At 36.1% G+C, this 14,836-nt stretch overlaps 1 protein-coding gene across 1 annotated transcript; it reads left to right on the top strand.

Annotated features, from left to right (window-relative positions):
- Positions 1-4,030: 4,030 nt before the first annotated feature.
- Positions 4,031-4,603, top strand: LOC143611857 (RAF-like serine/threonine-protein kinase PRAF). The gene has a single exon (XM_077085982.1). The coding sequence runs from the start codon at positions 4,031-4,033 to the stop codon at positions 4,601-4,603; it is 573 nt and encodes a 190-aa protein (XP_076942097.1).
- Positions 4,604-14,836: the final 10,233 nt, after the last annotated feature.

Below are 14,836 nucleotides of genomic sequence, written 5' to 3'. Positions count from 1 at the left end.
ATTTCGTCCAAATTGTTAACTTTGTCTAAATTCATTGTTAACTCAGAGTGTAATACGAGTTTGTGACACGACCCTTGACAATATTCTTCGTATCTTGTTTTAAGATTGAGCTTGAAAAGCTATTTGCGAGCCGAGCTCGAGCTTTTTAAAATATAGCTTGAAACGAGCCAAACTCGAGCTTGAACTCTTGTAAGTTAAACGAGCTAACCTTGAGCTTGAGATATCTTAAGTTAAACAAACAGACACTTGCAAGTTAGATGAGCCAAGCTCAAGCGTAATAAGCTACACGCGAGTCAAGCTCCTGCCTTACAAATAGAGCTAAAAACAAATTTAATCATCAAGTTTTACATTAACTTCCATAGTTCCATATTTGAGAAATAATCATTGTTTAACATTCAGGTTGAAATTTAGAAATTATAAAGTTCACTAGCTTTTAAATCCGTGTATTACACGAGATTTATCAAACGATAAAAATAAAAAAAGATATTTTATTTCAATTTTGATTCTCAAAATACTTACTAATTAATTTAATGCAAACTTAAAGGAAAAACAAACGGGTTAACAAAAATTACTAAAATAGCATGGTCTTGGAAACATCGGGTGTTGATTTGTAAGAAATTTAAAAAATGTGCTAAAGTTGCGTAGTTGGTCAAATTGTAGGTATGAAAATGACACTATGTTATAAAATCCACACTATGTTATAACCCGCTTGACAAAATGAATTTGACCCATGGATAGCTAGAATGAATGAGATTATAGATTAGAAATTAGGAGAAATGAATGCTTGACACCTAAACTTCAATGTTTTTTTTTATTACTATTGTAAGATGTAAAATAAGATAAGATTGTAAGATGTAAGATTTAGTCCCATTTTATCCATGATAATTTAAAATTTTTTTGAGGTCGAAGATGATAATTACGTTTACCTTTAAGATTGACTTTCACACATCTGGTTGTCCCAATATAATAATTCCTAACAAGTAACAAACCTAAGCATTTCATTGAACACCTTATCTACATTAACATAAAAATGCCAATTTCACCAACATATACTGTAAATTAAAAATAATTGAACCCACAACTATCAATTTTAGTAAAAAGTACAATATTTGGAACATTAAAAATTGAGTACCAAGAAATCATAGTCCATAGAAAAATGATTCAAAAATCTCCACATAAGCATTTCGTCAAACACCTTAGCTACATATATATATATATACACGATAAATCAAAGATAACTAAGAACAAGTAGAAAGTATGACATTATGAAAATTAAGAACCATCACATAGACAAATCATAGTGCATAACCATTTCCAAGCCCCTAATAAAGTCGCTCCCATTATACCCTTTTTGGGCATTTTAGTCACCATAATTATAAATTAGTGGCACTGAAATTAAGTACTACTAAAAGTGTGTTATAAGCAAATATGATATACACAAATTATCATTAAAAACTTAAATTAGTGGCGCAAAAGCTAAATGCTATTAAATATGTGTGACACTATATTTTTAGTGGCATACGCAAAGTGCCACAATCATAAATTAGTGACATTAAAACTAAGTATCACTAAAAATGTGTTATAAGCAAGGATGACACACACAAAGTGCCATTAAAAACCTAAACTAGTGGCACAAAAACTAAATACCATTAATACGTGTAACATTAGATTTTTAGTGGTATACGCAAAAGTGCCATTAAAATCATAAATTAGTGACATAAAACTAATTACCACTAAAAATGTGTTATAAGGAAAGATGCTACACACAAAGTGCCATTAAAAACCTAAATTAGTGACACAAAAGCTAAATGCCATTAAAAATGTGTGACACTAGATTTTTAGTGACATACACAAAGTGCCACTAAAATCATAAATTAGTGGCACTAAAATTAAGTGCCACTAAAGTGTGTTATAAGCAAAGATGACATACATAAATTGCCATTAAAAACCTAAATTATTGACACAAAAGTTAAATGTTATTAAAAATGTGTGTCACTAAATGATCTTTTGTAATTTGTAGTACAAGAATTGAGAAACGTGAATGGTTCATATGCAAAAAAATAAAGTTTTTAAATTAAATTCGTATTATTTGCCAAACCAAAAAGACGAAAATGACACTTTACTCTAAAATATATCATTTACATTTGTGAATTAAAAATGGCCACTTGTTTAAATATTAAAACGTGACGAAACAATATAAAAAGAACTTTGTGCTTGGTACATTTTATGCCATTTCAACATAACAAAATTCCGTTTCTTTATTTTTGGAACGCATATTTTGAGCGTATATAAAAATTAACAAACGAATATCCGAATAATTCGCATATTTCCCGGAAATTGAGAAAAGCGCATTCAGTCGTATTTTGCGTGTGAGAAGTGAGTTTTTTTTTTTAAACTCTAAACTAGACCCTCAACTATCTACCAATCTACAACTTTTAACCATCATATGATTCTATCAATGCATGCTAAACTGCGTGCAATTCCGGTCATTCTTAGGCTAACATCTCGTTCTTTATCAATATTTATATGGTTACACTAAAATCAATATATTTATAATCTTTTTCTCAGTTAAATAATATTGTTTTTTATATTTTTATCATTATCTTATACTCTCCTACGCTAACAACCACTTCCAGAATATATTAAAGTTATGTTGTTTGAACAACATATTCTCAAATTTACAAAATTCACTTAACATTTTCTCTCATCGTATCTTATAATTTACAAAGCTCACTTACATATTCATAGAGAATTAATTGTTAATGCTCTTAAACTATGTTGTTTTTTTGATCATCTAAACTAGAAAAACTTACTACATTATCTATTTAACTATTAAAAGCCTTCTACTAATCTAGTCACTTACATTATTCAAGTATTTTGTCATTTTATAGTTGGGTGTTTATCATGTTGACATGCTGGTTATTCGAATCGAGTTGGACAATTTTGAACATGAATTCTAATTAACGAATCAAATTTAGAAAGTTAGGATTAATTCAAATTTGTAGGTTTAAATTAAGCTCGAGCACGGATTATGAATTTGAAAGAATGCATATAATATATAATAAATATAAATATATGTATCTTTTATTATAAATTATATAATTTAAATTCGAATAATCGGTTTGACTTGGATAAGAACCCAAAATTTAAATCCCTACTATATTAATTTATGAATGTATAGAAGTATCTATTTTTATAACTAAATTCATTAACATTTTATTTGAAGTATCAACTAGAATGGCATGGCATGTTCTTGAACATCAACTTAAAGATCTCTAAAGTTATAAATTTGACATCTTAAAATTTTTGAATTTTTAGATCATAAGTTTTACATTTCTATGTTTACTAACAAAGGTATCAAGCATAACCACACTCATAAGTTTAATATTACCAAATTTTTGCAAGATTATCCGACCATGAATAAAATTCAAGTTCGGTTTAGTTCATGACTTGTAAATAAAACTGATATTACAAACCGAAACCCAACTTGATAAAACACTAATTTTTTTCTCCACTCTCCCGCCCTCGTTGCAAGATGACTGTAAGACCGTGTGTAGTGGATGGAGCACATATTTGGGCGTTTTGCTACATGTAGCTTCACGTCACCGTAAGAGTGTTTTACAACAAATTGATGTAGTGAATAGAGCCTCTTCCCATCATTACCTCATTATTATTTTTAATTATAAAAACCATTTAATATTTCATTAAACCAATAGGATCGGTCAATTCTCTCTCAACCCGCCCCAATTCAATCCAAGGCGCCAAGAGGGCGGTGTTCCCCGGTGCTTCGGGGTGTTTTGGGTGGTTAAGGCTCCCACTACGCACAGTCTAAGTATATAACCTAAACTCCGAAATTGAGAAAAGTAATGTTTGAAAATACCAAGTTTAGAGACACCAATAAGACATACTAAACATAGTTGAGGGACTAAAGTTATGATTAACAATTCCATTCCAACACTAAAAACCCTACGCCTATAAATTCACCCATCCCAATTTCCATTCCTTCAAAACTTCAAACACCCGACAAATCATGACTCGCATAACAACTTCCGTCAACAAACCGTCACCGTCAACAACCACCGTCAAGTTCCTGTACAGCTACAACGGCAAAATCTTCCCACGTCACACCGACGCCAGCCTCCGTTACATCGGCGGCCACACCAGAGTCCTCGCCGTTAACCGTTCCATCTCATACGCAGAACTCATCGTCAAATTCTACGAAGCGTGTGGATTCTCCGTTACCTTGAAGTGCAAGTTACCGTCGGAAGATCTTGACGTGCTGGTCTCCGTGTCTTCCGTTGAGGAACTCGCGGCTGTGATTGAAGAGTACGATCGTGTTTCGCCCGAGGCCAAGATTAGAGTTGTATTGTGTCCGGTGAGTTCGTTGAAGAAGGTTTTGCCTGTTCCGTCTGTTGAGTCGCTTGTTGAGTATTCGTCGGTATCGAAACCGAAACCGTTGACGTATCCGAGAAGGCAATGGCGCCGTGAGTGTTTGCCGGTGGTGTCGCGGTTCGGTCGAGATGCAAACCCTAGAAATTTGTTGTGTGGTGGTGGTGGTAATATTCAAGGGTTAAACAAGAAACAGTTACTGTTAGGTGGTTGATAATAATAATAATGATAATAACATACAGAATTTGAGAATTTGATTCATAGCTACGATCTAATCAGATTGTGAGCATTGCATATCGTCTTATTGTAGGAATTTGGATTTATTAGTGAGATTTAATTGATTCTTTTAGACGACTCAGATCGTTCAAACGGGTGTTTTTGAACTGTTTTTTATGTATTTTTATTTTGAACGGTGAAGATTTTTTAATAGTTACTGTTTGTGAGACTTGAATTTAAGACCTGCTCTTTTCAAATCCAGGATTTTAAAAATTTTGTCCTTACACCATTCCATTGGTGTTTTTTATATTATTCAACTCGGTCTCTAGAATTCAACTATTCTGGTCTAAATAAGGAAAAAGATACAATTAAAAGAAGGAATCGGGAATAGTAAGCCTGTGCCTTGCCCTATGTCTGTAAACGAACTAAACGTTTAGTGAACTATAGTGAACCGTTCGGCGGTAAGTTCGTTTATGTTCGTTTATTTAATAAACGAACGAATATGAACAAAAAATTTGTGTTCGTTTAATTAAACGAACGAACATGAACACATGTTCTGTTCGTTCGTTTATTAGTTTATGTTCGTTTATGTCTGTTTATTTATGAATTAATATTAATAGAAAATAATTAAATATTATCTGGATAGGTTATCTGCTTAAAGGTTTTATATTTGTTAATTTGTGTTCATTTAAGTGTTTTTATTTAAGTTCGTTTATATTTGTGTTCATTTACGTTTGTTCATACATGTTCGTTTATCGTTGTTCAATTATGTTAGTTTAGATTTTAAACAAACGAACACAAATGTCCATTTTTAAATAAACGAACATGAACATAACTATTTGTTCGATTAAGTGTACGTGTTCTTTTAAAGTTAAATGAACGAATACGAGCATACATTTATTCGTGTTCATTCGATTCGTTTACAGGCTTTCATTATTCACCTTGAAAAATACATCGGTCTCAATCTCTAGGCTCTGCCGATTTTATTTGTGTTCGTGAACCGTTCATGAACACGTTAATTTCCTTAATGAACGAACACGAACATAAAATGTCGTTCAGTAAGTGTTCGTGAACCGTTCGTGAACACATTATTTACTTAACGAACGAACATGAATAAGGACTTGTTCGTGTTCGCTCGGTTCGTTTACAGCCCTACCCTGCCCCACAAATTTTAGGGTCTCTTGTTTTCATTTTTTTTATATTATAAAGACAATTTTAAATATAGTTCTGAAACCTTATTTACCATAAATGACTGATTTTAACTTAAAAAGTATAATATGCATAATTCTAAAAGAAATTAAAATTTCAGATATATATGTTTCAATGAAAGCAATTCGAAAAATTATGATTCAATTTCACTCATATTGTGTCACCCGATGGATTTTAAAAAAAAGTGAAAATAGCTTAATTAACTGGAAACACTAAAATCGAAGAAAAAATTGGATGTGCCAAATGGCAAGTGAAGCATCTGATTAAACACGGAAAAAAGGTGTAGGATTATGAACCACTATAAATGAATGATTCGAGAGTGCTAAAGAAATAAATGGTCAAAACACGCGTCAAAGTCAAAATTTATTTTTAACAACAAAAGGTCCTAGTCATTTACATTGTATTCTCTGGTTTAAAATATAAGAAAAAGAAATGATAAGATTAGATAGTGAAAGAAAGGAAAAGAAATTATATATTTAAAATATATTCTCAAGTTAATATAAAAGAATATAAAAGAAAATATTAATTACATTCTTTAGTTAAATAGGAAGGAAAAGATAAAAAAAAATATTGTAATTTTACAATCATGTCCTCATTATTGAGTTAGATAAGAAGGAAAAGATAGGGTAAATTAGTAATATTGTCATGATTATAAACTTTCCTTCCAAATCAGGCCATATTTGGCTGGAAAGTTTTGGAGGAAAAAAACACTAACTTTTCTTTCCATTCTCTTTCTTTTCTTTTAATGAAAAAACCCAAGAATAAAAAAAGAAAAATTTTCTTATATTTTCTTTTCCAAACCCTTAAATAAAAAACTCAATAATGCAGTGTTAAAGAAAACGTTTATGTGGATTTTTAGTTTATGAGACTAACATTTGTGGCTCATAGATTACATAGACAATCCAAATAAAAAGGCTGAATTCAAACAAATGATAATAGCGATGCCCCGCCCCTTTGTACAGTAAGGGGAACTTTGGTTGCGCGACTTTCTCTTCTACTTCTAGGGTCTATTTTCTTTGACTTGACTTAGCTTGACCTACTTGACTCAGCGGTTAGAGTATCGCTTTCATAGCGAGAGTCATTGGTTCAAATCCAATAGTAGGTAAAACCGACCGAAAGCCCCGCTTTTGCCAGCATGACAGCAAGCACAGACTGGCAACAAGGAGTCAACTGAATGACCAAAGCATCGGTTGCTTCCACTTGTGGCCTTCTTCGAGTGCCTTGACACCTTAATCTCAACTCACCCCCTCTTCCACAAGTAGGAGGAGACCGGGAGAGCCGGAAACCCCAACAGGAACCCTTCACCGCGCCACATGCTTCTTTCACGAAGCGCTCTCAGATGTTTCCACTCCTGCCCGCCAGCAAAGAGGTTTCAAGATACCAGTCGACCGCGAAAGTGAACAGATCCGAGCAAATCTTCTAGAGAGCGTACCCTTTGTTTCTACTCTTTCTCTCTTCTTAAAATAACTTAAAAACGAACAAAGAAAAAAAGATTCTTTTTGATGAAAGATTAAACGAAAGCGGTGGCTAATGCTTGTATCTTGCTTCTGTCCTTAGTCAATTTTGGACTGAAAGGAACCAGGCTATCTACCGCTTTTAACCCAGTTTGCATAGGCTCGTGCACAGATTTACGTTCAATAATCCCATGGGCTTTGACTTCGACACGTCTTCGCTCGTGATCGCTTAGAGCCCCTCTTCCATCAATAGGTACTCCCAAAGCGTCGACCACATGCCCTAGCATAGCCTTTCCGGCTGGGACATCCACAATAGAGCCAGTGCGCTTGACAAGATCTCCTTCTTTAATAGCAATATCACTACCAAAGACAACAATCTCTACATTCTCATTCTCAAGATTCAAGGCTATTCCTTTCACACCGCTGGCAAATTCAACCATTTCCCCAGCTTAAATCTCGTTCAACCTATAAACACGTAATCCCATCTCTGATGCTAGACTGTCGCTATCTAGTAAAAAACTATTAAATCAGTGTCCTAATCACCTAAGCAAGCTAGGGTAAGTAGATTGTCGAACCACGAGTAGTATGTGGTTAGTGTGCAGTGAAACTGATTCCTAACATTATGAATTAATTCAATTAACAGTGCTGATCACACTAGCAAACGAGTTAGTTTTAATATTGATCAACAAGTAAACAACTTTCAAGCAATTAACAAAGACAAATCACACCCAAGGTTCAAGCAAGTAAACTAATATCCATCTCATGCAACTTAGCATATTAACTATCAATGATCACCAAAGATTGACTAACTAGATAGACCTTAGGCATCCACGCTCACTAACACACGGCACTGGTTATCAAACGGTCCCTGCCAGTGTGACTCAACTAAGGGCAATCGTATGCTTCATCATATTCAACTAGTCAAAACAATCCTATAAGCAATTATTATAGCAACTGGCACACTAATCATTCTGATCGAAATAAACCTAAACTGACTGAGTGCACAATAATACTAGACATCAATACTCATTGATTAATCAAAGATGGTTACAAATATTCGTTCTTAATACATGAGAAAAACTGTTAAATACAATACTCTACATCCTAGGTATGACTCGAAGGATCTTTCCGCATCTCGGCATCTCTCGAGCTTCGATTATGATGTTATAGAGCATATATGAGGCCTTGAGATGATTGGAATCAATGGTTCTCCTCCTTGCTGCTCTAAAAATCGCCTAGAAACTCCCTTAGCACAATCAATTACTGCATGTGTTGTGGCGAGGAATGGCCTACCCAGTATGACTTCAGATTGTGTAATATTCCCTTTAACGTAATCAAGCATAAGGAAGTCAACTGGGTAGCTAAATTCATCCACCTGAACCATTATATTAGTAACCATGCCCCGAGGGAGTATATGTGTTTGATCCGCCAACACCACGGTGGTGTTTAAACTTTCTAACGGGCCAAATTCATACTAATCAAATAAAATACCTTGCATGATACTAACACATGCTCCAAGATCTAGAAGTGCCCGATCAGTTTTAAATTCCCCAATTTGAATTGATAAAAATGGCACTCCCGGGTCTTGGAGTTTACTTGAGGTGGTATTATCCTCTACCTACTCATCTATCCTATTGGTCAACTTACCATTTAAACATTTTTCACAAGTGCAATTTTCACAAAAAGACAATTCATCTGTTTTTAGTTTCAATTCATTTTGGAAAATTGTTTCATTTTGACCAACAACATCATTTTCATCACTAACATCACTCACCACTGCCTCAACAAACTGTGACGGTGAATCAACTTCAACACAAGTAATTTCAAAATGAGGTAAAAGACTTACCGCGTTTATGTGCACATTATTTTCTTTCTTAGAGCTTGAACTAGAATGCTGCGGGTTTACTATGGTATCGCTCGGTAACTGACCGTGTTTTTCTGAAATCTCGCCACATCTGCTGCGAGTTGACCAATCTGTTTCGACATTGCTTCTGAAGACTTATCCCTCAACTCGAACTGTTTTTGCTTTTCCTTTTGAGTATCCGACACAAGCTTCAACAATGCATCTTTGTTTTGAATGTACTGACTCGTCTGTATTACTCAAATTACCTGAATTACCCTTCTGTTGGTCCTGATTCTGATTACCCGACGAACTGTCACCCCGGTAACCATCTCTATTATACTCCCGACTGCTATTCTGATTGTATGAACCCTGCAGATCAACGCCCTAGCAGTAGCTGTTCTGTTGTCAGTTCTGACAGGACCCCTGAAAGTTTGGGTTTGATTGACCCGCGGTGTTCCTGTAACTGAAGTTCGGATGGTTCCTCAGGCCCGGGTGATATGTGTTTGAATTAAACCCTTAGCCTTTGGAATCCCCGTACGCATAACTAACCTCCTCCTAGTCGGGATACTCGTCCCTAGTCGGGATACTCGTCCTTATCAAACTCGGGGCAATTTTTTGTCTTATGCCCCAACTCACCACACTCTGCACAAACCGGGAATTTCACCCCGACTTTACCAACCTCTTTCTTTTTCTCTCGTCTACCCGCGAGTTCTCGTTCCAACTCTGCAATTCTGTCTGACTCGCTCGAGGCTGATTTAACCGATCGGGTGGTCCCGTTTTTTCGTCTTCGATATGCAGCTGCCTCTGACTTGGAATCTTCACACATAAACTACAAAAAATCCCAATCATCTTCCTCGGGTTGATTCAACAACTGACTATTACAAGAGGCTTTCAAATGTTTTTTGTTTTCATATGTGAACCCGTAAACGAAACACTTAACCAATTCCTACAACTCGATCTGATGGTGCGGGCACTTCCTAATCATTTCCTTATAATGATTAAAGGACCTCGTGAAACAACTCACCTGGTAACTGTGAAAAATATCGAATCTCCCTTTGGGCCTCGATGGTCTTTGACTGTGAATAATACTCGTTAAGGAAACCCTGATGCATCTCGACCCAGTTCTCAATACTGTGCATCGGCAGCGAGTTGAACCAGTGTTTTGCTTTGTCTTTTAGTGAAAAATGGAACAACCACAACCGAACCTCATCCTGATCGTATGTACCGGCGGCCATAGACCCGCAAATTGCTGAAAAATCTGACAAGTGTGAATACGGGTCTTCAGATCCCAGTCCGTGAAAGTGGGGAACTATGTTAATGTAGGACGGACGGGATTTGAATGTCGATTGTCCATGTATGTGAACCTGTGGGACAATCGGTGAGGCACCATCTAAAATAGCCGGTCTGAACCGACTGTTAACACCCTGAACCAGAGGCCCATAATTCCTTCGTCTGGTCCTCGTTTCCTCAAAACCTGCCCAGTTAACCTGAATTGGATGTCTTCATTCCTCCCGATATCTTCCAACGCCATCTCTATCTCGGTTTCTGTTCCTCCACCTGTCACCTCTCACCATAATCGGTTCCTCGCCATAACTGGTTCCTCCACCTGTCCCTGTATGTGAACTTGTGGGACAATCGGTGAGGCACCATCTGAAATAGCCGGTCTGAACCGACTGTTAACACCCTGAACCGGAGGCCCATAATTCCTTCGTCTGGCCCTCGTTTCCTCAAAACCTACCCGGTAAACCTGAATTGGATGTCTTCGTTCCTCCCGATATCTTCCAACGCCATCTCTGTTTCGGTTTCTTTTCTTCCACCTGTTACCTCTCACCATAACCGGTTCCTCAACCTCCTCATCTGCATTTCTCGGCTCAAACCCGTCATTCCGTCTAACCCTCCAATCATCCCCATTACTGCTATCATTCCTTGGTTCTTGTTCCTCCTCATCTCCCTCTTCTTCGTATTCAGTATGAATACTGACATGATCAAAATCCTGTATAATCGGCTGTTGGTGACGAGGGGTATTGTTCGGGGCTGTTGGCCCGGGTCTGTCAATGTTTCGGTTTCGGTTTCTGGATTGTCGGGCTGAATTTTGTGGTTATGGATTTGTATTTATTGGGGGTGGTAGGTCATTATTTGGTGGATTGGGCTCGGGTTGGAAAACATTGATGTCGGGTGGTGGGTTTTGGTTTTGATTCTGGTTCTGGTTCTGACCTTCCATGTCTGACTGTCTGATCTGAGCTCGGTTCTGCCGAGCTAACCATTCGATTTCTGGCTCGTAAATCAGTGGAGAACCTTTTCCGGAATAACGGGTGTGCATAAACCTGTTACCTGCACAGACAACACACTCCGCGTAAAATGGGTAAATATAACTAAACTAAAATTAAAAATTAAAAACTAAATTAAACACAGAAATCAATTAACACAAAAACACTAAGCGCACTAACTCCCCGGCAACGGTGCCATTTTGATGCTAGACTGTCGCTATCTAGTAAAAAAAAAGTAAATTAGTGTCCTAATCACCTAAGCAAACTAGGGTAAGTAGGGTGTCGAACCACGAGGAGTATGTGGTCAGTGTTCAGTGAAACTGATTCCTAACATTATGAAGTAATTCAATTAACAGTGCTGATCACACTAGCAAACAATTTGGGTTTTATAATAAACGAACAATTAATCAAGTATTCAATCAATTAAACAAAGCAAATCACACACGAGAATTCAAGTAAGCAAACTCATGCACCCTAACAGATAAGCTATCTTGTGTCAACTACAGACTGACTAACCGGTTAAACCTTAGGCATCCACGCTCACAAACACACGGCACTGGTTATCAAACGGTCCCTGCCAGTGTGACTCAACTAAGGGAAAACATATGTTTTCTTGCAATTAACAGGTCAAAACAATCCTACGAGCAATTATTATAGCAATCGAAAAACTAATCGTTCTGATCGAAATAAACCTAAACTGACTGATTGTACGAACATACAAACATCAATACTCATAGATTAACACAAAGACAATTACAATTATTTGTTCTAGTACATGAGAAATAAACTGAAAAATTACAAACTATACATCCCGAGTATGACTCGGAGGATCTAGCCGCGTCTCGGCATCTCTCGATCTTCGATTATGATGTTATGGAACATGTATAAGGCCTTGAGATGATTGGAATCAATGGTTCTCCTCCTTGCTGCTCTAAAAATCGTCTGGAAATTGAATTCTAGCGTTTAGGGTCATCCAAATTTGATATATAAAAGAAACCCTAACTTTCACGATTCTGGGGACCATTGTGTAGCGATATGCTCTCCTGTAGCGCGATGGACCAAAAGTCAACGCCTGGTCATAATTTAATGGGCATCGCGTAGCGCGTTGCCCTGTCTTACACACCCACTGCGCTACGCGATGGGTGGCTTCAGTCAGCAACTCCAAATAAATGGCTCAGTTTGCGTGCTAGACATCCCGGGTCTTCATTCCATGCTCGTACAGGTCCAAATTAAGCGCTTTAAGTACCTGTGACCTGAAACACAATAAACACATATGAAGTACCAAAGTTTCTAAACTAAAAGAATAAAATAAATAAGTTAACACATTAATACATGTACAAATAAGCCGAACATCAATCTCCAACTAAGACCACTCGACTAATCTCATCCACTTGAAAATTTGTGTAAAAATTGCTAATTCTATTGTCTAATAGAGTAGTTTTATTAAGGGAAATTATTGAAATAATCATTTGACGAACCATTTTTCAACTCTAGCCATCCTTTTCACTTAGGGTATGTTGGCAAGACCAGTTGTTGGCTGTTAGCTAAAAGCCGGTGGCTAGTGGCTGCAAGCTGGTAGCTGTAGCTAGTAGCGGTTTGCTATAGATTTTTAGATATATTTAAGTGTTTGGTAAAGTAGTTGGAGCTTTTAATAAAATTAGCTGGGTGCCCGTATAGTACGATAGAGTAGGCGCGCAACCTGACGCATAATCAGTGTCGGTACATGATTCACCTGATGACAGTGCACACATAACCGAATGTAGACGTGTATTTCGTGCAAAGGTAGTAAGCGTGTAATAGGTGGCGAAAATCAAGAAGCAAAGCTGAAATATACAGTAATTTCAAATAGATAATTTTTTAAACCAACCTGTTTTGATCTGAATCCCTTTTCGATCCGGCACTGTTATAATCTGAAACATGTTCTGACCTGACCCCTTTCGAATCAAAACCGTACCGACACAAACCAAACTAAATTAACCACTTTTGTATCGACTCGTTCCAACCCTAATTTGGTCTTACACATGATCGGAGCTCGCCTGACTCAATTTGTTACCAATCCTAATCGGTGATCACGTAGTATGCTAATTTTTTAAAATGATTAAAGAGAATAAAATGTTCGTTTTTATGATGTGATTTTTTTCAAAAAATATTAACATGTGAAAAAGTTATGGTCTCTTAAAAAGTCGTGGGATAGTTAGTTTTGATTAAGGGTTAAATATGTAACTCTCATATAAATTAACAAAAGTTGATGAAAGTTTAAGTAACAAACTTGTAAATTCAAATATAAAAGTTTGTAGTTTTTTATCAAACACTAGTAGTAGTAGCGTTTAAATATGGAGTTTTTATTTCTAACCTAAAAGCTTCAATCTCATTCAACCAAACAAAGCTTTTTATTTAGTGTAAGTTTTTTTAAAAGCTTGAAGCTATAAGCTTTTAAAAGATCCTAAAAGCTCCCTACCAAACATACCCTTAGAGGGTGTTTGACATTCCTTATTTTTACCTCCTTATAACTTATAACTTATAACTTATGATGGGTATGTTTGGTAAAACTAGCTAGTGGCTGTTAGTTAAAAGTTAGTGGTTGGTAGCTGGAAACTGGCGGTTGGTAGCTATTAGTTGTAACTTTTTAGATATATTTAGATGTTTGGCAGAGTTGCTGGAGCTTTTAATAAAATTAGCTGGGTTCCCACGCGGTACGACAGAGTAGGAGTGCAACCTGATATCAACAACATAATCAGTGTCGGTACATGATTCACCTAAAGACAGTGCACACATAACCCGATTGTAGATGTGTAATTCGTGCAAAGGCAGCATGCGTGTAACCGGTGGCGAAAATCAAGAAGCAAAGCCAAATTATACAGTAATTTCAAATAATTAACTTTTTAAACCAACCTGTTTTGATCTGAGTCTCGTTCCAACCCGACACTGTTCTAATCTGAAACATGTTTTGACATTTTCCATTTCGACAAAAAGATGTACCGAAACGAACCAAACTAAATTAACCCTTTTTATATTGACTCATTCCGACTCTAATTTGGTCTTACACATTACTGGAGCTCGCCTGACTCGACTTGTTGCCAATCCTAACGGGTAATCACAAAATATGTTATTTTTTTAAGTTAAAGAAGTATAGAAATATCATGCTCAAATTAAAGAGAATAAAATGTTCGTTTTTATGATGTAATTTTTTTAGAAAAATATTAACGTGCAAAAAAGTTAAGGCCTCTTAAAAAATCACGAGGGTACGCTGGTTTTGAATAAGGGTTAAATGTGTAATTATTATATAAATTAACAAAAATTGTTGATAGTTCAAGTAACAAACTTGTATAATTTCAAATATAAAAGCTATAAGATTTTTCTTAAACGCTAGTAATTGGAGCTTTTAGTTTCAAGCTTTTTCTCCTAACCTAAAAGTTTCAAGCTACTCCAACCAAATAAGACTTTTTATTAAATACAAG

The sequence above is a fragment of the Bidens hawaiensis genome, unplaced genomic scaffold, assembly GCF_021521415.1.
Source record: "Bidens hawaiensis isolate Kalapana, Puna unplaced genomic scaffold, B.hawaiensis_p1.1 tig00032435_1, whole genome shotgun sequence".
Lineage (NCBI taxonomy): Eukaryota > Viridiplantae > Streptophyta > Magnoliopsida > Asterales > Asteraceae > Bidens > Bidens hawaiensis.
The sequence above is the reverse complement of the archived record's forward strand: the minus strand, read 5'-3'. Positions and strand labels throughout refer to the sequence as shown.